Source organism: Lichenostomus cassidix, chromosome 21 (assembly GCF_008360975.1).
Source record: "Lichenostomus cassidix isolate B80296 chromosome 21, HeHo_3.0, whole genome shotgun sequence".
NCBI classification, from domain to species: Eukaryota; Metazoa; Chordata; class Aves; order Passeriformes; family Meliphagidae; genus Lichenostomus; species Lichenostomus cassidix.
This window is the reverse complement of record NC_139501.1, coordinates 7,212,993-7,234,269: the sequence shown is the minus strand read 5'-3', so window position 1 is coordinate 7,234,269 and position 21,277 is coordinate 7,212,993. Positions and strand designations below refer to the sequence as shown.

At 54.6% G+C, this 21,277-nt stretch overlaps 1 protein-coding gene across 4 annotated transcripts in view; it reads left to right on the top strand.

The window, feature by feature from the left end:
• EPHB2 (EPH receptor B2) overlaps positions 1-21,277 on the top strand; it is a 127,626-nt gene that overhangs the window by 26,863 nt on the left and 79,486 nt on the right. For all 4 annotated transcript variants that reach the window (XM_085080385.1, XM_085080386.1, XM_085080384.1 and 1 more), the window contains exons 2-3: positions 13,146-13,210; positions 17,459-18,143. In XM_085080385.1, the coding sequence (XP_084936511.1) occupies positions 13,146-13,210; positions 17,459-18,143 (750 nt within the window). The remainder of the gene's footprint in view (positions 1-13,145; positions 13,211-17,458; positions 18,144-21,277) is intronic.

The following is a 21,277-nucleotide window of genomic DNA, read 5'->3' as shown; positions in this document are numbered from 1 at the left end:
TCTCAACACTGGATCTGCACTCCCCGATGCTTATTCTGCTGTCCTATACATCTCTCTGGTTTGACTCCTGCCAACGTGTTGGCTGAGCTGTCTGGGTGACTGCTGTGGCTTTCATGGAGCTGTCAGGCTGTTTCTCCTCCCAGGATTTGGTGATCATTCCTGGGGGGCCAGGACGGAATCCACAGCAGTGCTTGTAGAGCCACCATGGCCTCTTTGCAGGCAGCACCTGGTGCTTTAGGATCCTCCTGGTCTAGGAAGGGTTGGTTGAGCAGCTGGATCTGTCCACATCACTTGGCAGCAAGTCTCTGGAGCACTGGGACTTCATCCTGGAGCTCTCCCAGAGCCCAGGCTGCCCCAGTCTTGTGGTGCGGATGGGGCTGAACCAAGACCCCCAAGCTTCTTTCCAGCAGCCCTGTGGGATGCTGCAAAATCATTCCCCATCCTTGGAGTTCTCTGTCCCTGCTTGGTGGACAGCACAAGATATTGGAAGGGGAGAGGAGAGCTCCTGGTCCTGGGCTGTCCTTGCCCTGCAGGTCTGTAGGGCTCTGACCACACCACGCTGCTGCTGGAGAGCAAACGGTTGTCTTGGGGCTGGTGTTGCCATCAGGAAACAGCTCCAGAATTGCTTTCCTGACCCTGACACCTCACAGCCCTCGCTCCTGGATGGAGCAGGGTGAGCAGCTGCCCGGGGCAGTGGGATGCTGCCAGCCAGGGGTCTCAGGTGTGCCTGTGGCTCTCAGCATCTCCTGGGCACTGCAGGTGCCCAGAGCTGCCAGGGCTGCTTGTCCCTCCTAGCTGTGGCCTTGTTTTCGTTCTGGTGTCTGTCTTTGCTGCCTTCACACTTGAGCATGCCCATGGACATGCCTTTCCACAGCTCTGGTTGTGTTTGCTTTTGGTGTATTTAAAATTTCCTTTTTTCTCCTCCTCTCTGTCTCCTGGCAGTCGATTTTTTCATTGATACATCCTTTCGCAACTGTCTGCATCTTAGAGCTGCTAATTTGCTGCTGCCAACTTCCCCTGGGTTTAATTTATACAATATGTTTATTTTTACTGCAATTTTTCCCTTTTATTCCAAGCCAAGATAATTTTGAACTCAAGACGCCTTCTTTTATGATCGCAGATTTATGAGATTTTGGCAAAGCCACCATAAGCCGTAATTACTCTTCATTGTTTTTGTTTACATTTCCCCCCCGATCAATTTTTGCTAATAATCCCTTTCAACTTGTGGAAATTGCCCTTTTTCCACCTGTGGGTGTGTTTCTTTTTGATGCATGCAAAAATCCCTTCCCACAGCCATAGAACCGGATTAGGGCTGTCTGTACCTGTGTGAGTGCTCACCCTGTGCTCACGGGTGAGCTTTGCTCTGCTGTTCCCCATATCCGTTGTTTCGTGAATGAAATAAGGCTCCACAAGCCTTGGGGTCTCCAGGACCCCATCCTAGTGGCAGGCTGGACCCCAGCGTGTTCTCTCCTCCAGCTCCCTGAGCAGCACAGCTGGTTCACAAGCTGCTGCCGCCTTCTCCAGGCTGGCCTGAAGAGCTGTAGGTGCATTCCCGAGTGGACATTCCCCACTCCTGCGCCAGTCCCTGATTCCCCAGCTCCTTGCAGCAGCCTCTGTGGATGATGACAGAGGGGCTTCTCTCTCCTTGTGGTCCCACAGTCCATCTCCTGCCTGCTCCAGGGGTGCTTTTTTCCAGTGGAAGGTAGCTGCTTGGTGGACGACACTAGGATGGATGGATGGGTGGACGGATGGACGGATGGATGGATGGATGGAGTGATGGAGATATGGGTGGATGGGACGAAGGGAAGGAGAGATGGATGGATGGATGGATGGATGGATGGATGGGAGGGAGGGAGGGAGGGAAGGAGAGATGGATTCAGGACATCCCTTCCCCAAGCACGACCACCAGTGAGCACAAGCATGGTGACACCCACCAGCAGAGCATCCCTCAGTTCAAGCTGCTACTTTTGAGGGAGAATGAGTGTGTAAGAGGGGAGGGGGGACACCCTTTCCGTAGTAAGGTGTTGAAGATGGGGTTTTCCTGAGGAAGGAAATATTTGCCACTTACTAAAAATTCCCACCACCTGCAACTGCTGGCACCTCTGGGGCTTTTTCTGTCATGATGGGGCTGGAAGGTATGCAAGGTTTGCCTTCCTGGCAAACCCCTGCAGATGCCAAAGGATAGCAGTGGGGAGATGCTTTGGCCTTGGGAGGGACTGGAGGGAAGCCAAGCTCCTTCAAGGGGTTTTGGGCTTTCCTGCATCGGTCCTGGGGAGAAGTTTCCTGTGGCCAGGAGCCTGAGCTGAAGCCCCTTGCTGCCCAGAGGATCCCTCTCTGGCTTAGTAAAAACAGGGCAGCTGTTCCTCCCAAGCCATTCCTGCTTGGAGATGCCAACCAGAAGCACATTTCCAGCTTGTCAGTAACAACAGAGAAAAACAGGAATGTCAGGTAGATACACGGAGCAGACAGACGTGTGACGGAGGGCATCCTTGCTCACCCCATGCTCTAGTTTGGGGGTGTGCACAAGGGGGCCTGGAGCTCTGCATGGCACCAGCAGTGTCAGAGGAGCAGCAGCATCCATAGGCACCAGCGTTTGGGTGCCCAGGTTAATGTGGCACAAGTCAAGAGTTGTTCCATGCTCGTTGTTTGCTGGGGGATCCCAATCCTGGATCCCTGGTGCAGGTGTAGTCTGGTGCCTGTCGCTCTGCCTGTCCCTGCCTGTCCATGTCTGTCCCTGTGCTGTCATCACCTCCCCACAGCCATCCTGAGCTCTGACATGCACTTCTTGCAGGGAGTGGCTGGAGTCAGGGTTACTTGGAGCAGCTGGATGGGCTGGAGGCAGGGGCTGACTGTGTCTGGGGCAGCAGCTTTGAGCATCCCTCTGCTCTGGGCAGTGCCCCCACTGCTCTGCAGAGACCTGGTCACAGAGGAAGTTACCGAGGTCAATCTGACAGCTGGGCTGCACCAGGAACTCATCTTGCTCTTTAATACTCCTTCTCTGGACCCTGGTCCTGCCTTCCCATGCTGGTGGCTCTGGGTGGCCCGGGCAGGGCTGTGGGGCACAGCTGTGTGTCACGGCAGGGCGGTGGGGCTTTTGCTGCAGCTTTGGCTGCTTGGAGATAACATCTTTCCCTGTAAATGTTATTATCCTGTATATGTTCGGGCCAGGGAGAGAGGGGGGGTCACCATCTGTGTTTTCCAATAAAAGCAAATTAAAATTGAAGCTTATTAAGGATAGCTCAGTTGGGATGCTGAGCAGGGCTCTGGAGCCTGCTGGGAACGAGTTGCTTGCAGCCCATGCCACCAAGCAGGGTGACAAAACCTCATTTAGTGCCAGAGGTGCTGGGAGGTGGCACTGGCTGCACTCTCTGTCCCCACTGCAGATGAGGGTGGCCCCAAGGGGAGGAGGGGCACAGCTGGCCACAAAGCCATGCCCTGGGTCACGTCACTCCCCCGGTCTCCTCCATGCTCTTCACATCAGATGATGGGCAGGGTTAGTGAGGAAAGAGATGATGTTGTCCAAGAGCCAAGCGTGTGCCCCTTACCCAGTGATGCTCCGCGGCCTCCAGGCTTCCTGCTGCACCCCAAATCTCCTGCGGTCACCTTGCCCCTGTGCCTGGGGATACAGGACAATGGGTCTGGGAATACTGGATGCTGTGTCTGGGATACAGGAGAATGGCTGTGGGGTGTCAAAGGATGTGTAATGCCGTACACCCTGGGCATTACACCCTGTACCAAGAGCATGATGGTGGGAGCAGGTTATTATGTTATACAGCAGCTTTTTCCCCAGATGCTGCAGCCAGGAGCTGCACATGGCATGTGCTCCTGCATGGCAGTGGCAATGGCTCTGTGTTTAGGCACCAGTGGTGACACCAGTGTTCATCCCCCATGTGGTGACTGTGCTGCAGCACCCCTGTGCCCGTCCCCAGAGAGGAAGAGAGACCTGGAGGCTCTCAGGAGGGACGTGGCCCCATTCCATCCTCTTGGAAGGTGGCTTAGTGTGTAATTGAGTCTCTGCTGGTCCTGGATGAGACTGGATGCAGGTGAGGACAGCACTTTACTCTGGGACTCCCCTCTCAACGTGTCTCACAGCCAGTGGGGTCAGTGCCACCACAGAGAGCCTTCAGCAGTGACAGTAGCAGTGGCTGTTAAATGCCTGCATCTGTGTCTCTGTGTGGCTCCTGCATTCCCAGCAGCAGCAGGAGGGCCTCTGCTCGCTGGCATTTGGCGTCTGCATTGTCTCTTCCCAGCAGCCTGCCCTTGCCTGAACTCAGACCACCTACAAGTCCCAGCTCCTTTCGGGAGAGATGCTGCCAGTGGGTCCCTGGTGCTGCTGGAGCAACTTCCCAGATAGCTCTGGTGGGGTTATCCTGTTTCTGCTGACCTCTGGAGCAGCTGGTGTGGGGAAACTGGAACAGACATAATGCATCCACAGCCATGACTGAGGTAATGTGGCAGCCGGATGGAGCGTGGTCCTGCCTCACATCCAGCCTCACCTGCTTCTTCAGCAGGGGCTGAGAGGTCAAAAAAACAGAATTTCCAGCTTAGACCTGGAGTTCTCATTCCCCTCATAGCCAGGCATGTGAGAGGGACAATTGTGGATGGGATGAGGGTCAGTTGAGCGCTTGGAAAGCAAGACACGTGCTAGAGTGACCTGTGGGACACCTGGGGCTGTTGAGTTTGGCTTTTCTTTGTTTTGAGCTTTCCAGCAGAGGAGCAGTCAGCACCACGCAGGGCAGTGCCTGCAGAGCCGAGGCCTTCAAAAGGCTGAGGGAGAGGAGGAGCTGGGAATAGGAGCTGGGAAGCTGCTGGATTTGCGCTGTAGCCGTGCTCAGCCCTGGCTCCTGGCTCACCCATTGGCATTGCCATGGGCCCCATAGCCAGGTGCAGCTCTGCTCCAAGCCCAGCTTTCCGTATGTCCCAGTCTAGCAAGGCTGGGAGCCAAGGGCCTCAGTGGTCTCTTTCTGCATAGCAGCATCAGCCCTGGCTTTGGTCCCCTGAGGATGGTCCAGACAAGGTGGGAGAGATTAGAGGAAGGGAAGAATTTCAGTGGGAATGGGAAAGCATAGCCAAACTCATGGCATTTCCTTCATGGAAATGGAGGCCGAGTCTCACCTGGGATCGCTGAAATGCCAAGGGCAGGGCATTTGGGCCATCCCCTTGTTTGACACCAGTCATGTCCCCAGGTGCCACAAGCAGCTGAGAACTGCCCAGTAGCTGGGTGAGAGTAACCCAGCGTGTTCTGCTGAGCCCCACCAGCTTCCATCTCCTGCTCCCCCGCTGGCTCTTGGGCTTGCAGGAGCCTTGACTGATGTCCTGGGGAACTGAGGAGCCAGAACGGCTCCATGACTCCCCCAAAGTGAGGACATCTTTCCCTTGTCAGTGCTGTGTGATATCTCTGGGGTCAGCTCTCCCTTCTCCATGGACTATCAGCCTGGATCCTGCTTGGCAGGTCAGAGGCACTCTGTGTGACAGAGATGATGGACATCATCCTAATTCTTAGGTCTCTGGGTCTGGCTGGACCTAATTTTTCGGGGAAGGGCATGGAATGACCTGGTACCTCTGTGCTGGGTCCACAGCCCTGGGACCATCGGCATGACCCGTTGTGGTTGCCCTCGGGGTGGCCTTGGGGGCTCCGGGCGCGGGGCGTGCCGAGATCCCCATCCCGGCTCAGTCAACTGCCTCTTTTCGCTCCCTATCAATCACTCTCCCTCTTGGAGTTTAAGTGGATCCCTGAGTGAAGTATCCCAAGTATCCTGTAGCCGCCGGCTCACAATGCAGCGAGCTGTTCCCGCGCCAGCGGCTTGGCCGGGGGGGGGGGGGATTGGGTTACAGCTTGTTCCGCTGGCCCCCAGCCAGGCAAAGCAAAGCTCGGGGCTGCAGGGAAGGGCCACTGGGTTTGCTCAGCCCCTCTCAGCTTGCGCTGGCAAAAATATCATAATCAGGCTCCAGTAAAGTACAGGAGGCAGAGAGAGGCCTTTCAGCTTGGAGAAGGGTAAAGAGATCTGCGGTGAGGGCTCCTCGGGCGGGGACAGACGGGTTTCTCATTAGCCACCCCCCTGCCCCGGGATGTGGTGGCTGTGCCTGAGGCCAGGATGGGAACATGCTTCCAGGAGCATGTGTTCCTGCATGGAAGAGTTCATCCCGACCTGTGGTGTCTCTGGTGCACATCCTGGTCTTGCTCCACCTGGCTGGTCTCTGACACTGAGCACTCTGCAGCCTGGAGCTGATGAGGTGTTTTAGGTGGGTTTCGAGGTCACATAAGGGACATGGTGACAAGGAATGATCTCCCACTGTCTCTGCCTCCCAACCCATCAGAGAGGGTTGGAACCTTCTTGCCTGCTTTGCACATCTAGCACCAGCCACGGCTGATGTGGTCAGGAGTCCCTGAGAAGCTTGCTCCCTGTCTTGATAATATTGGACCAGGATTAAAATCCTGGCCAGTGTCCTACCCTGAGAGAGGAGCTGGCATGAAGAGTGAAAGGGGAAGGGAAAAAGTTGTGGGTGGAAAAATGAGGGTGGAGGCTCCAGCTATCTGTGGGACTATTTATTTGTCCAGCTGTTTCTTTATCTGGATGAGCTTGGAGCCTGTGAATGTGAAGGATTTGCCAGGACTTCTGAGAAACTTAGGTCCAGATGCTCTAAATTGGTCTAAATTGGCAAAGCTCCATGGAAGTTATTTTTCCCGACTGAGAGAAGTGTGTCTGTAATGTGCACAGCTCCTCTGTTAATCCCTTTCACCTCCAGCCTCTGCCACCGTCCCTCAGTCCTGCCACTCTCCATCCCCACTCCTGGCCAGCCCATGCTGGTGTTCTGCCACCACCAGCACCCAGCATGATCACAGACTTGTCCTCCCCTCACAGTTCTGCCCACCAGTCTCAGTCCTGATCTAGGCAGATGGGAAAAGCTGGTGCAGCTGAGAACCCCACACTCATCTCACTTGTGGTTGAGCAGTAAGAAGACCACATGGAAGCATAGGAACCCCCGCCCAGGTCATTGTCACAGCAGGTCGTCAGCGTGACACCGTCTTAGGGCAGCTTTGAGCATCTGGAGGTGACGGGATGGTGGTAATGATGTGACTTGAGATGCCAAGTTCCCTCCAGAGCCATGGTGTGCCCTCAGAGCAGGCAGCAGTGCCGTGGACAAGGCCCAGCGCTGGGGGGAAGCTGCTCAGAGAAAATAGCTTCAAAGTGAAAAGGACAGGCACCAATCTCCGAGCATCCCATGAGGAGCAGCGTGGTTCCCGGTGGGAAGCAAGCCAGAGTTACGTCTGCTGGTTTGGAGCAGCTGCAGATTTATTTATAATGCCGTGGGCAGCATGTGAAGCTGCAGATAAACACGCCGGAGAGGGGAACAGAAACAACAACATTGAGAAGATGCTGCTGTGGAGGGAGCACTGCACTGAGCTGCAGCTATCGCAGCCGCCAGGGGTGGACCAGGGGCACGCTCCCACCCCTGCTGCTCCCACATGGCTTTGCTCCATGTCCTCAGTGCCATGGGGATCTTTATGGGGCTGCCAAGGCATCAGCCCCCACCCCGTTATCTGACACTGCCAAACCAGCAGGATGGCTCTGTGAAAGTGGCTGTGACAGTGAGTGAAGTTGCCGAGATGGTTGTCAAGGCATTGACAGCTGGGCTTAGGGTTCCCCGTCCAGGAACTGGTCTGTCTTTGTTGTCCCCAGCACAAGAGCTGGTCCTGTTGGGTGCCCAGGGCAGGATATGGGCATGGGGAAGCCCCAGGTAGGACCAGGGGAGCTGCTGCGGGAGATATGGCCATGGCAGCCCACCATGGGTCACCGTGGGCACAGAAGTGGCAAGGGCAGAGAGCAGCCCAGTGGGAACTACTGGTGGAGGAGCTGCCTTGGGAGGATGGTGGGTTCCCCTTGCTTAGGGCTTACTACACCTCATGTGGAGCTTGCATCTGTGGCAGCACTCTGTACAAATGATGTCCTGGGGCCCGGAGTCACCCGTCACTCAGAAAGGTCCATGACCATGTGGCACAGGTTTCCCAGAGAGGTTGCCCGGACTCCCCATCCCTGGAAGTGTCCAAGGCCAGGTTGGACAGGGTTTGGAGCTACCTGGGACAGTGGAAGGTGTCCCTGCCCATGGCAGGGGCAGAATGAGATAAGCTTTAAGGTTCCTTTCAAACCAAGTTGCTGGAGGATTCTATGATTCACCCAAGATCCTCAAAGAGCTGCTGATGTCATTGCAAAGCCTCTCTTGATTTTTGAGGAGTCTTCGGAATCCAGAGAGGTCCCAGCTGACTGGAAGCTGGTGAACGTTGTCCTAATTTTCAACAAGGGCAAGGAGGACCCTGGAAACTAGAGGCCTGTCAGTCTCACTTCAGTGCCTGGTAAAATCATGGAAAGCATTGTTCTGAGAAGTATTAAAAAACACCTGGAGGACAATCTGGCCATTGGTCACAGCCAGCATGGCTTCACGAGGGGCAAGTCCTGCTTGTCAAAACTGGTTTCCTTCTATGACAGGGTAAATGCACCTGGTTGATCAAGGGAAGGCAGGAGATGGAATCTTTTTGGATTTCAGCAAAACTTTTGATACTGCCTCTCACAGGATCCTTCTGGACAAACTATCCAGCCCCCATCTGGATAAACACATCCAGATGGGCACAAAGGATGACAGTGGCTGGGGTAACATCAGACTAGTGACCTGTCACAGCTGTGGTTCTGCAGGGCTCCATCCAAGCCCTGTGCTCTTCAGCATCCAATGACTTGGACACAGGACTGGAAGGAATATGAGGCAAGTTCACAGATGATGGAAAACTGGGAGGAGCTGTTGCCTCCCTCAAAGGCAGAGAGGCCCTGCAGAGAGACCTTAACAAAATAGAGGACTGGGCCATCACCAGCCACGTGAAGTTCAACAAGGGAAAGTGCTGGATTCTGCACCTGGGAAGGGACAACCCTGGCTGTGTGTAGGGACTGGGGAACGAGAGGCTGGAGAGAAGCTGCAGGAAGGGACCTGAGGGTCCTGACCAATGGGCAGTTGGATCTGAGTCAGCAGTGCCCTGGCAGCCAGGAGGGACATCCCTGTCCTGAGGGATCAGGCCAAGCATCACTAGCCATGCAAGGGAGGTGATTATCCCACTGTATTCTGCACTGGGGCAGCCTCACCTTGAGTCCTGGGGCAATTCTGAGCACCACAATATTAAAAAGACATTAAGGCATTGGAAAGCATCCAAAGGAAGACATAAGGATGGGGAAGGGTCTGGAGGGGAAGCCATCTGAGGAGTGGCTGAGGTCACTTGATTTGTTCAGTCTGGAGGAGACTGGGGGGAGACCTCATTGTGCTTTTCAACATCCTCCAGAACAGCAGCAGAGGGGCAGGTATTGATTCATCTCTTCGCTCTGGTGACCAGTGACAGGACTTGAGGAAATGATTGGAGCTTTTTCAGGGGAGGTTTAGGTTGGATATTAGAAAAAGGTCTTTCACCCAGAGGTTGGTTGGGCACTGAACAGGCTCCCCAGGCCAGTAGTTACAAGGCTGTCTGAGTTCAAGGAGTGCTTAGGTAACACTCTCAGGCACAGGCTGGGATTGTTAGGGTGTCCTGTGCAGGGCTGGGAGTTGGACTCGATCCTTACGTTCTTCTGCAGCTCAGCACATTCCGTGATTCTATAATTCTAGCTTGGACAGGGCTTGGAGCAACCTGGGATAGCAGAAGGTGTCCCTGCCCATGGCAGGGTGTGGGACTGAATGGTCTTGATGGTCCTTCCCAACCAGACCATTCTGGGGTTCTATAAATCTGATTCACATCCACTTGTGCTGACTCTGCAGGGTCACTGTGATTCACAGGCACCAGTTACTCCCAATTTTCTGTAATTCAGGCACCCCCTGCTGAGTGTGACTCCATCTTCGAAAGGACTTCTGCCAGGGCAGCAACTTGGTATAAAAACTGTCCCAAAAGGGACACACTGGATTGTTAGAGCTGTGTGCGATAGGGACCGTGGCTCTGGGACCCCCTGCATGATGGAGGGTGATAAACAGGAGCCTCAAAGACAGGAACCTGGTTTAGGGAGGAAGAAGAAGGAAGCTGAGCTAATTTAGCTGTCTTGGAGATGGATCATTTGCCACCCGTGAGCACCACAAGAGGGAAAGGAGGTTTTGGACTGCAGAGTCTTTGTAGAAGGAAAAGGAAATCCAATAGCTGGCAGCCAAATGGTGTAAATCCAGACTAAAATTAATGCAATATCTGGTGTTTTTTATGGGAAGATAATTTGCCATTGGAAAAACTTGCTTAAAACCTGCACATTTCTTCTCCTCCTTGTCCCTGGGCCGGCTAGGGTAGATGCAGAGTGCTGAGGGGATCCTTCAGTTGAGGATAAGGGGCTGCGGGCAGTGGTGCACCAAGCATGACATTTCCACTGCACTGAGTTTTCATTAAATACAAGGCTTTTAAAAATGCAAAATACTTCAAAATACGAAGTTTATTTGGGGAATTATTTGTAATGGCTTAGAATATATCTTTTCCATTATAGTCACTGCTATTAATGTACTTACTATGCACCACTGTCATTGATAGTTAAGATAAAGTAACAAATTTAGGGAGGTTTTAAAGCTTCTTGCTAGCACTGGGTGAAAAATGTTGTTTTCCTTTCAGATCAAACGCCACTGGTGTTTTAATGAAAAAGCCAGATCCTCTGATAAAATAAACACTAATATTGCCCTATGTAAACAAACATTCCGTTTAAAAAGAAATTCCGTAAATCTGACCCACAACATTTCAGGATTAGCTGTTTTCCAGAACTCTTCCTAGTGGGAAAAATTGAAAAGAACTATTTTTTGCTTTTTACTCTTGGAATAAAACCAAATTTTGAAATCCTGGTTTCCTGTGAACTGGAAACCACTGGCTCGAACCAGGAGTAATGAACAAGCCACAGTCTGAGGAAGATTTACTGCCAGGAGTAGGCGCAGGGAGCACAGTGCTGCCAAGGCACTTTTTAGGGTACCAATAGCGAAGGGGAGGTCATGTGCACTGAGCAGGCGTCACCTCTGCATCCAGGCCTGGATGTTCAGTGATGGGTCTGCTCAAGGCTGACCTTTTCTTCCTTTGTTTTTGTTCAACAGAGTGAACGTGGAGAAGGTGGAGATGCTCTTGGGGGGTTTGTGGCAGATTGCAGCAGAAGGACATGCTTAGGGCCAGTAACTCTCCATTCCCATTCTGGACTACCCCTAGCAGTGTCCGAGGCCAGGTTGGACGGGGTTTGGAGCAACCTGGGATAGTGGAAGGTGTCCCTGCCCAAGGCAGGAGGTTGAGGCTGGATGGTCTTGAAGGTCCCTCCAACCCCAACCATTCTGGGACTCTAAGTGTGTGTGGGATGGACACTTTCCACCATCCCTGCAAGCACAGGTGGCATCCCCAGGGCATGTGCTGAAATCAGGGGCAGATTCACATTCTCTCTGCAGAGCAGAGGGGGACAGACTTTCCTCTCTGGGCGTCACCTTGGTCTCCCACAGAATCACTGGCCGTGTGCTACAGTCTGTCCCACCACACTCTCCTCGTGTCCAGCCTCAGTGTGCTGTGGTTCTTCGGGCAGAATTTCTAAACTCCATTTCACAATCTATGGAATATTGTCCTTTCTCTTAAACTGTCAGCCTTGGGTGTTGTGCAAAAAAATCCCTTTATTGCAATGAGCATGTGGCTGCAGACCTGGAGAATGGAGAGTTACCCAGACTGTGGAAACCACTCATGGAAATGTACAAAAAACACTTTTGAACGCTCCCTGGAAGTGTTAAAAAAGTATGTAGATGAGGTAGAGACAGGGTCTAGTGCTGAACATGGCAGTGCTGCAGTAATGATTGGACGTGATGATCTTAAATGGCTTTTCCAACCTTAATGATTCCATGAATCCAAGTGTCTGTCCCATATATTTCTGATGGGGCTGGCTGGCACATTCTCCTGCTCCTGTTGGCCCAAGTGCTGGGATACTACAGCCTTAGCACCCCTTGTGCCATCAGTGGAGTTAAACTGACCTACAGCTATCTGGGATGAGAATTCCAGTGCTGCAAGTGTGATGAGCTGTAGAAAGGGCGAGGATGCTTTGCCTGGCTTAGGAGGGCTTGTCCATGCTGGTCGGTGGTAGCATCACCTGACCTGTTTCAACCCAAATCATCTGGAAAACCAGCTTTAACAGTGGTTTAATTTTTTAGTACCTTTAAGTCCTAAAAGTGCTGTTCCTTCCTACGTCATGCTGCATCTCTGAGGAGTCTTCCTACTGTGCTAAGTGCTGAGAAAAAAATATCCTGCTTTTGCAAAGGAAACTAGAAGGTGATGGAGGATCCCTGTTCAGGCTGCTCCTCATCTGCAAGGGTAGAACTTCTCTGGGCTGGGGATACCCAGACTTGGGATTCAGAGGAGTAAAATATGGCTGGGCTGATGGATGGAAAAGTCCCCATTCACAGCAGGAGACATAGCCTGTGCTGGGCACCTCGAGGTCCCGCCTCAAATCCTGGGGTCAGTTTTGGGCCCCTCATGAAATAAAGACATTGACAGGCTAGAGCATTTCCAGAGAAGGGAATGGAGCTGGGGAAGGCTCTGGAGCACCAAGAGTGGCTGAGGGAGCTGGGAGGCCTCAGCCTGGAGAAAAGGATGCTCAGAGGGGACCTTCTGGCTCTCCACAACTCCCTGACAGGAGGGGGCAGCCAGGCGGGGTCGGGCTCTGCTCCCAGGGGACAAGGCACAGGACAAGAGGAAATGGCCTCAGGTTGTGCCAGGGAAGGTTTAGACTGGATATTAGGGAAAATCCTTAATGGAAAGGGTGGTCAGGCATTGGACCAGGGCAGTGGTGGAATCACCATCCCTGGAGGTGTTCAATGAGTCTGTGGATGTGGCACGTGGGGACATGGTTTAATGGTGAACATAGTTTTGGTGCTGGACTGGTTGGACTTGATGATCTTGGAGGTCATTCCCAACCTTAACAGTTCTATGATTCCATGATTGTGCATGGGGGTCAGGGAGCAGTGGGCAGTGGGTGGGGAGCTGATGGGTGGAGGGACCAATATCTGGTCCCTCTGGCTGAGACGTGGCCAGAAGGCTCAGTGTGGGCTGGGCTCCTCTCAGCCTTTATCCCTGTGTCCATCTTCAGTCCTTTCATCAGCATCCAATGACTCCTTGTTTTACCTTCCTTCCACAGAGACACTGATGGACTCCACAACGGCGACAGCAGAGCTGGGCTGGACGGTGCATCCTCCGTCAGGGGTAAGGCATCACCTCATGGGGGCCTGGAGCAGCTCTGGGGTCTGTGCTGAATGTGAATGGCAGGCTTGGCTCAGCAGAAGTCAGGCACTGAAGCAAAGTGCCTTAGCCATGTGGGAAGCGCACAAAAGAAGGTGACAGTTGCTGTTTCCAGTAGTTTTCCGGGAGATGATGCTTCAAAAAATATCCCTGTGCTGGAGGGATGTAATTCCCACCCCACAGAGTCAAACCTCAGTGGTGCTTGAAGAATCATACTCTCCATAGAGCTGGCCTGCAGCCACCTAAAAATCAGGAGGGGAAGAAACAAAATACCAAGGCCAGTGTCTCACTTGTATTTCCATTACCTGTCACTTGTAGCAGGATAAGGGCATTAGGCTCCGGTCCTGAAATCCAGCATCCCTGGCATCCCATGGAGAGACTTTTGCTGGCTCAGCAGAACAGGCTCTATGCTATACCAGGCCAAGAGTCCCCTGAGCCACATCTCAAGACCATCCTGGAAAAGTTCCTTGAAAGAAGACCTTAGACAAAGCAGAGCATCAGGTTCTTCCCCCAGAGGGTGGTCAAGCACTGACTAAGCTCCCCAGGGAATGGTCATGGCCCCAAGGCTGCCAGAGCTCCAGGAGTGTTTGGACAGTGCTCTCAGGCACAGGGTGGGATTGTTTGGGTGTCCTATGCAGGGCCAGGAGGTTGACTTGGTGATCCCTGTGAATCCGTTCCAAGTTAGAACATTCTGTGATTCTGAGATCTCTGCACCCTTCTGCTCATGACAGAAAACCAGACTGGAGCCACTCTATGTCCCATGTGGGGCATCAAGGTGCTTCAGAGCATCCTGCCCAGCTCTGGCTGTGGTGACCAGCAGCAGCCCCAGTTCCTCAGCCCCCCAGACCTGCTGCCTTGCACTTGAGTAGCCTAACCCAGCCTGGCCAAAGCCTGGAGATGCTTCCCATTCCCATGCATGGCAGTGCATGGCTCCGTCCTGCCTTCCGTCCACCCTTCGGCAAGGGTGGATGAAGACATTTCAGTGGACCTCACCCCCAGGGCTGACAGTGTGCCCCCGATCAGAGCCGACTTGGCAGAAGAAAAGAAACAGCCAAGAAAAGCCTCATCTGGGGAGATTAAACCGAGCTGGAGCAGCATGGCCACGGTGTCGCGCCTGGCCCGGGCACTGCAGGCCAGGCCCATCACCATGATAAAGGGCAGAGCTGCCCCAGCCCCGCCAGCGCCCGCCGAGGGGGATGACGGGCACACAATTGCGGGGGCAGAGGTCAAGTCTTTTTCTCTCCTGGTCCAGCCTTTCTTGTTTGCGGTGTTTCCATATGTAAAGCACGCCCTGCTCCTGCTCCCCCGCCCGGCCATAATGAGGCCGGGGCCTGCTGGAAGCCATCTCCCCGGGTTATTGTGCTGCTGCCTTCTTTTGAGTTCCCGGCATGTTAATTAGAGAGCCAGGAGAAAGGGAGAGGCTTCTAATTAAGCGTCGAGGAAGTGCAGGGGCTGGTGGGCAGGGGTGACTTTCTCTCTCATCTGGGAAAAGGGCAGTTGGGAGCCAGCCGCTCGCTGTGGCAGGGATGTGGGAAGATGCTGGGGGTCCTGAGCCTGGCCCCTAGGATGCTCCCAGGTACTCCATCGGTATGGAGATGCCTGTCTGGAAAGTGCAGTGCAGTCCCAGTGGTTAGTGGGATCGCCTCCTGTGCCTACCTCTGGCAGGGCCCTCAGGGATGTGGGCACATCGTGCCCTGCACTGTGCTCATTGTGAATGACAATGCTGCGGTGCCTTTATAGCCTTGTATTCATGGGCAGGACAAGGCAGTTCATCCCACCCTGGGGTGACTGGCCAGGTTGGGTGCAGCCAGCATCACCTCAAGATAGAAGCTGCTGTATGCCTCTTTTGGGGGATTATTAGAGACCCAAAAGCCCAAACAGTTGCTTTTTGTCTGACTCTGAAGCTCTTGTGCCATTAATAGAGCTCCCCAAGCCCTGCCTCCACCATGTCCTGTTCAGCCCAGGCCCTGGAGACCCTCATTCCACCATGTGCTGCTCCTGCCTGACCAAGGCTGAGCTCTCTGGGCTCATGTCCCGACCCTGCATGGGGGCTGGGCAGGTGTGAGTCAGGATGGAGCAGTACTGGGGCCCCTGGGTCTTGCTGGCTGCCAAGGTGGGTGTCTGGAGCAGTCCAGGTGAGGGAGCCACATCAGAGGCAGGGTAAGGGAAGGAATTGCTTCTGCATGCCTTGTCCTTGATTCCCTCCCTCCCCTCCCAACCAGTGCCCTGAAAAACAGGGAGATCCTGCAATTTTCTACTAGCACACCAAATTTATTTCTGGAAAACAAAGCAAATGCTCCCGCTGTGTTTTGTGAGGATGCTCTTCTTGTCCCCCAGCCCTGGCAGCAGATTTGCAGCCACTGCCAATCTGAAGTGGTTGGAGCTGTTGGGGATCTTCCCTGACAGCCTTCTGTTGGGCTGTGAGCCTTGATGTGCGAGGAGCAATCTGTCTCCCATCTCCCGAGCCTCCCCCCCCAGTCCTGGGTGCTCTTGTGAGGCTGTTTGCAACCTGAGGGGCTGGGGGTGCTCTGCTCCTGTAGGATTTTCCCTGGATTTGGTTCTGGCACTGTGCTGGATCTGTGCTGTGCTGCTGCCCTGCCCTGGGTGTTGTGGTCCTGCATCCAGGGCAGGGTTGTGCTTGGGGTGTCACATCCATGGGAAACAGCTTGGCTTCCACTTGAGTAGCTTTATGAACAAGTTGAGGAGGAGCAGTTCCAGCTGGCCAGGACTGTGTCACATGCCAGCAGGACTCTGGTCCCTGCTGCCAGCATCACACGAGTGCCCTGGGTGGGGACAGGACTGCAGGGACTTCACTCTGGCAGGGGCTGGGCTGCGGGAGATGCTCTGTGAGCTGAAGGTTCTCCTCTCAACATAGACCCTTCCCTGTTAGTGCTCTGTGCAGAGGAACAGTGGCTGGTTACAGGGTGCAGCTCATATCCTGCATCCCCTGCCCTAAAGTGTCCCCATCCTACACAGGATGGAGACAACAAGCGCTGGAGGATTTGGGAAAAACCAGCCTGGGGAAAGGGTAGAAAGCTGGAGAAGGCCAGAAGATGTCACAACAGCCATGAGCTCTGTGGGGACCCAAGGAAACAGCTGGAACTGTGTCAAAGGGGTTTAGGCTGGATATCAGGAAAAGGTTCTTCCTCCAGAAGGTGGTGGGGCACTGCTCAGGCTCCCCAGGGAATGGTCATGGCCCCAAGGCTGCAGAGCTCCAGGAGCATTTGGACAATGCTCCCGGAGATGCACAGGGTGGGATTGTTGGGGTGTCCTTTGCAGGGCCAGGAGGTTGACTTAATCTGTGTGGGTCCCTTCCAGCTCAGGATATTCTATTCTATAATTCTGTGAGCTCCTATGGAGCTTCCTGCAGAGCTGGTGGAGTCAGTCAGCTGTGGGTAGCTGGGCAGAGCTTCTCATGGGGAAATCTGTCAGCTCTGGGCTGTCTTGCTGAGAAGGGTGTTGCTGTCATGGCATGGCTCGTGGACACGTCTGCATCCCATAGATCCAGTCTAGGACAACTGGGGCTGGGACCTGCACACACCTGCTGGAGGAACCCCAAAGCATTTGACCCTCAAAGGGGCACGGATGAGGGCTCCAGATGAGGGCTTCACGAATGATGCTTGGGACCTATCCAGCATCTCCCTTTCTGGGAACACGGTGGGGTTGGCCATGGTCCCCTCCCTGGGAAGAGGCACTGGCTGCAGCTGGCCAGGAGGTTTTATGGCTTGTGAGGAAGCAGGTCCTGTGTGCCACATCTGTAACCACAGTGGCACTGAATCCATGTGCTAAAGACTCCATGTTCCTTTGCCAGAGGCACAGCCATGCGGTACGGCCATAGGCACAGGCCCTGTTAAAGCCTTTTCTGCAGAGTAGTGGCCCTGCTGTTCCACCACCAGCAGAGAGGCTTTGACCCTAAATCTGGGCATGGAGCACAGTGCTGGTGGCAATAAGGATGCCCGAAGGGGCCACTTTGTCCCTGCAGTGTGGAGCCTGCCTGGGGCATGGTGTGGGTCAAACCTTGACCAGGCAGGTGCAGGGGTGTGCTGGGATGAGGTACTGGGCACTCTGGGACAGCCTGTGGGATGGGGTGGGCACAGAGTGGGGCAGCTGGTGCTGGCAGAGCCTACTTGGCACATAGTGGGGATGGTAAGAGGTGAGGGTGGGGAGCATCCATTCAGTGCAGCCCCTTGACTGTCTGTGTCCTACCCGCAGTGGGAAGAGGTGAGTGGCTACGATGAGAACATGAACACAATCCGCACCTACCAGGTGTGCAACGTCTTCGAATCCAGCCAGAACAACTGGCTCCGGACCAAGTACATCCGGAGGCGAGGAGCACACCGCATCCATGTGGAAATGAAATTTTCTGTCCGGGACTGCAGCAGCATCCCCAATGTCCCAGGCTCCTGTAAGGAGACTTTTAACCTGTACTATTTCGAGTCAGACTTTGACTCAGCCACCAAGACTTTTCCTAACTGGATGGAGAATCCTTGGATGAAGGTGGACACAATTGCTGCTGACGAGAGCTTCTCACAGGTGGACCTAGGTGGACGGGTGATGAAGATTAACACTGAGGTGCGCAGTTTTGGGCCTGTCTCCAAGAATGGTTTCTACCTGGCCTTCCAGGACTATGGGGGCTGCATGTCCCTGATTGCCGTCCGTGTCTTCTACCGTAAATGTCCCCGTGTAATCCAGAACGGGGCCGTCTTCCAAGAAACCCTCTCGGGAGCAGAGAGCACCTCGCTGGTGGCAGCCAGGGGGACGTGCATCGCCAATGCCGAGGAAGTGGATGTGCCCATCAAGCTGTACTGCAATGGTGATGGCGAATGGCTGGTGCCCATTGGCCGCTGCATGTGCCGGGCTGGCTATGAGTCGGTGGAGAACGGGACCATCTGCAGAGGTAACCATGGGCCCTTGGGCTTACTCCTGCACTCACCTCGCTGGTGGTGGGGGCACTCAGGATTTGCATCTGGGATCTTCGTGAATCACCTGGGAGTGACCTCCTTGGGAGGGGTGGGAGAGGGGCATGTGTGGAGGCTGACTCCTTCCCCAGCTCCTCACTTCCTACCCTGGGCTCATTTATCTGTTGCAGAGGGTCAGCATGACATCTGGATCCCTAGAGCTGCTGGGTTTAGGGCTGGCACTTGCTGCTGGTGCCATCTGTGCTCTCCACATTTTGGAGGTATACACATGTGGTGCGTATCACCAATCTGCAGTTGCCTACCCAAATACTGGGGCTGTTTTCCTGTTGGTTTGTGCCCTGTGCTTTGGTGCAGACTGAATTGCTCCTGGGATGAGGGGAGTGGGAATGCAGGCTCCCAAAAGGAGCAGGGGGAGGGAGCAAGTTGCCTATAGCGTTTTCTGGGTGAGGTGGAAATAGCCCAGGACAGGACATGGTCATGGTCTGTTCTGGGCTACCTGGCCCCTGGGCTGCTCAACAGCCAGAGATTTCCTGCCCTATAAATGTTCTGCCTCTGTAGATATTCTCCTGCCCCTCTAGATGTTCAAAGCAAACTCCATGAGTGCTTGCTGAGCTCGGGTGAACATCATGGAGCCAGAGTGGTCCCAGGACAGCAAGAGGCTCCACACCCCACTCCCTGAATGGATCTCTGTGCTCCTCTCCAGTCATACGTGGGCTTGGAAAGGTTGAGAAAGGAGCTGCTGGGGAGGGAGGTGGAGACATAACAGCTGTGTGATGGGCACCTGTGGTTGTGATATGCATGGAGCAAACACCATAGTTTGGCAAACAGGATCTATTTCCCCTTGTCCTGGCTGAACAAATCCCAAATCCCACTGCAGTTCTGATAGCGTTGGCACACTCTGAGCAGAGCCAGGGCTTCTCTGAGATCAATTAGAGATATGTCAGTGGCCACCGCATAGCCAAGGGAGGAGCTGTGTCTCCTCTCTTCTGACTGTGAAGGGGTGGCCAGGTAGAACCAAGCATGGAGAAGGCACTGGTAGTGTGGAAAAAACACACTGGAGAGGGGGACAGACAGTCTGGCTGTGCTCAGTGGGGACTGCAGGTTGTATGGTCCCCTTGGAGAGGGCTCCATGTATGCTGCTGGTGGCTGGGCTGCTCACACACCAGAATTCATGTCCTGGTGTGCTGTGAGGATCATTTAATATCTCTGATTTCTGCTACTCCTCAGTTAGCCACTGAACGCCCCTTCCCACCGAACTCTGGCAGATCAAGTGTCTTCCAGCCTTAGCAGGGATGGGGATGGGGACAGCAAGGAAGTACTGCTGGAAACTGAGCCTGGCTAATCCCTGCCTCAAAGGGCAGACAGGGGCTTTTACAACTCCCAAGTGAAGCATCTGTAGCAACACCAGAAAGCCCCAGTGATTCATGGCAGGTTTTCCATCTCAGCCTGTTTTTTCCCCGAGCAGACCCTGTGCATTGCTTTGGTCTGATGTAGCCGGGATTTCTTGGGGGACTCCCCGGTGCCAGCCCAGCCAAGGGATAGTCCCCTCGCATGTCCCGGGGCTCCCAGGACCCCCCTGGCCCCGCAGGGCTGGGGCAGGGCAGACCAGAGCAGGCAGGAGCGGGGCCGAGGTGGAGGGAGCGAGCAGGAGGGAGAGGCCGCTCCCCTCTTTGTCTGGGCAGCAGCAGGATTTTGGGAGGTCCGGTACCTCGGCAGCTGTTTCTGCAGCCGGTGCTGGCGTGCGCCGGCCTCGCGCTCCCCACCCTCATTAATCACGCGGTGGCCTGCAGCCCATCGTCTCCGTGGGGCAGCTGGCTCCGGGGCTGCCTCCCCTATCCTTTCCCTTTTCCTTTTCCTTTCCCTTTCCCTTTCCCTTTCCCTTTCCCTTTCCCTTTCCCTTTCCCTTTCCCTTTCCCTTTCCCTGTCCCTTTCCCTTTCCCTTTCCCCTTTCCTTCCCATTCTCTTTACCTTTCCCCTTCTCCTTCCCCTTTCCCTTCCGTTTCACCTTCCCCTCCCCCTTCACCTTCCGTTTCACCTTCCCCTCCCCCTTCACCTTCCGTTTCACCTTCCCCTCCCCCTTCACCTTCCTCTTCCCCTTTCCTTCCTCTTCCTTTCTTCCCCTCTTCTTTCCCTTTCCGTTCCCTCTTTGCCTTCCCCTTTCCTTCTTCCCCTTCCCCTTCTCATGTGGGGTAGAATCAGGGCTGGATGGGACCTCAGGATTGTGCTAGACTGGGACACTCCATATTCCCCTGGCAGCCCCCAGAGGAGGAGTGGGGACTGGGAGGAGAGCCAGCCACGGAGCTGGCAGGACAGCTGTGGCATCCCCATCCTCTCCCAGCCCTTCCAGTGAGCCCCACAAAGGGCTGGGGAAGGGGCTGGTCGCCCCAGCTCAGCTCGGGAAGGACCTGTGGGATGTATCCCTGCATCCCTGACCGCCTGCTGCCAGGTCCCTGTGCTAGGTTCCTGTGGAGGCAGCGTCAGAGCCGCCTAGCTTGGGGGACTCACTCCTACATGTGGCTGGCAGGTTTGCTCGTGTTTCCAGGGGTGGGAGGGAGTCTGGGCCCCTTTCCAGAAGCAAAACAAAGGCAAATCCGAGCCGGCTTTCGGGGCGAAGTTCTCACACACTCTGATGCCCAAACAGGACGTGGCAGGGAGCGTGGGGGTCCATGGTCCTGCCCCAGCAAGGGGTCCAGGTGGAGAAGGGCATCCCAAGGAATGGACAGTCCCTCTGTGCAGCTGGAACGAGTTGCTCATTTTCTCCGCTGGTTTTTTCATCTGGCTAATAGTGCACCAGCCTGCTTGCGGCAGTGTGCACAAGGGATATTTATGGAGGAAGTTCATGCATCTAACAGCTTAAGCTCTTCTAAGCTCACAGCCCCAGCACAAAAGGATTTGGGGGCAGTTAACAATTCTGTGTGGTTAAGAGATTTTCATTTCGCTGGGCCTGGCTTGCTGCTCCCGCAGGGCCCTGCGAGGAGCTAGCTGCCCACTCCGCTCCTCTCTGCTGCTCTCCACTCACTCCCCAGCTTCTCGCTGGTGAGGGGCTCCATGCACGTGTCTCCCCCAGCCCCGTCCTCCTTGCTTCACCTTCTGCTCCCTGCCTGCGTCTTTT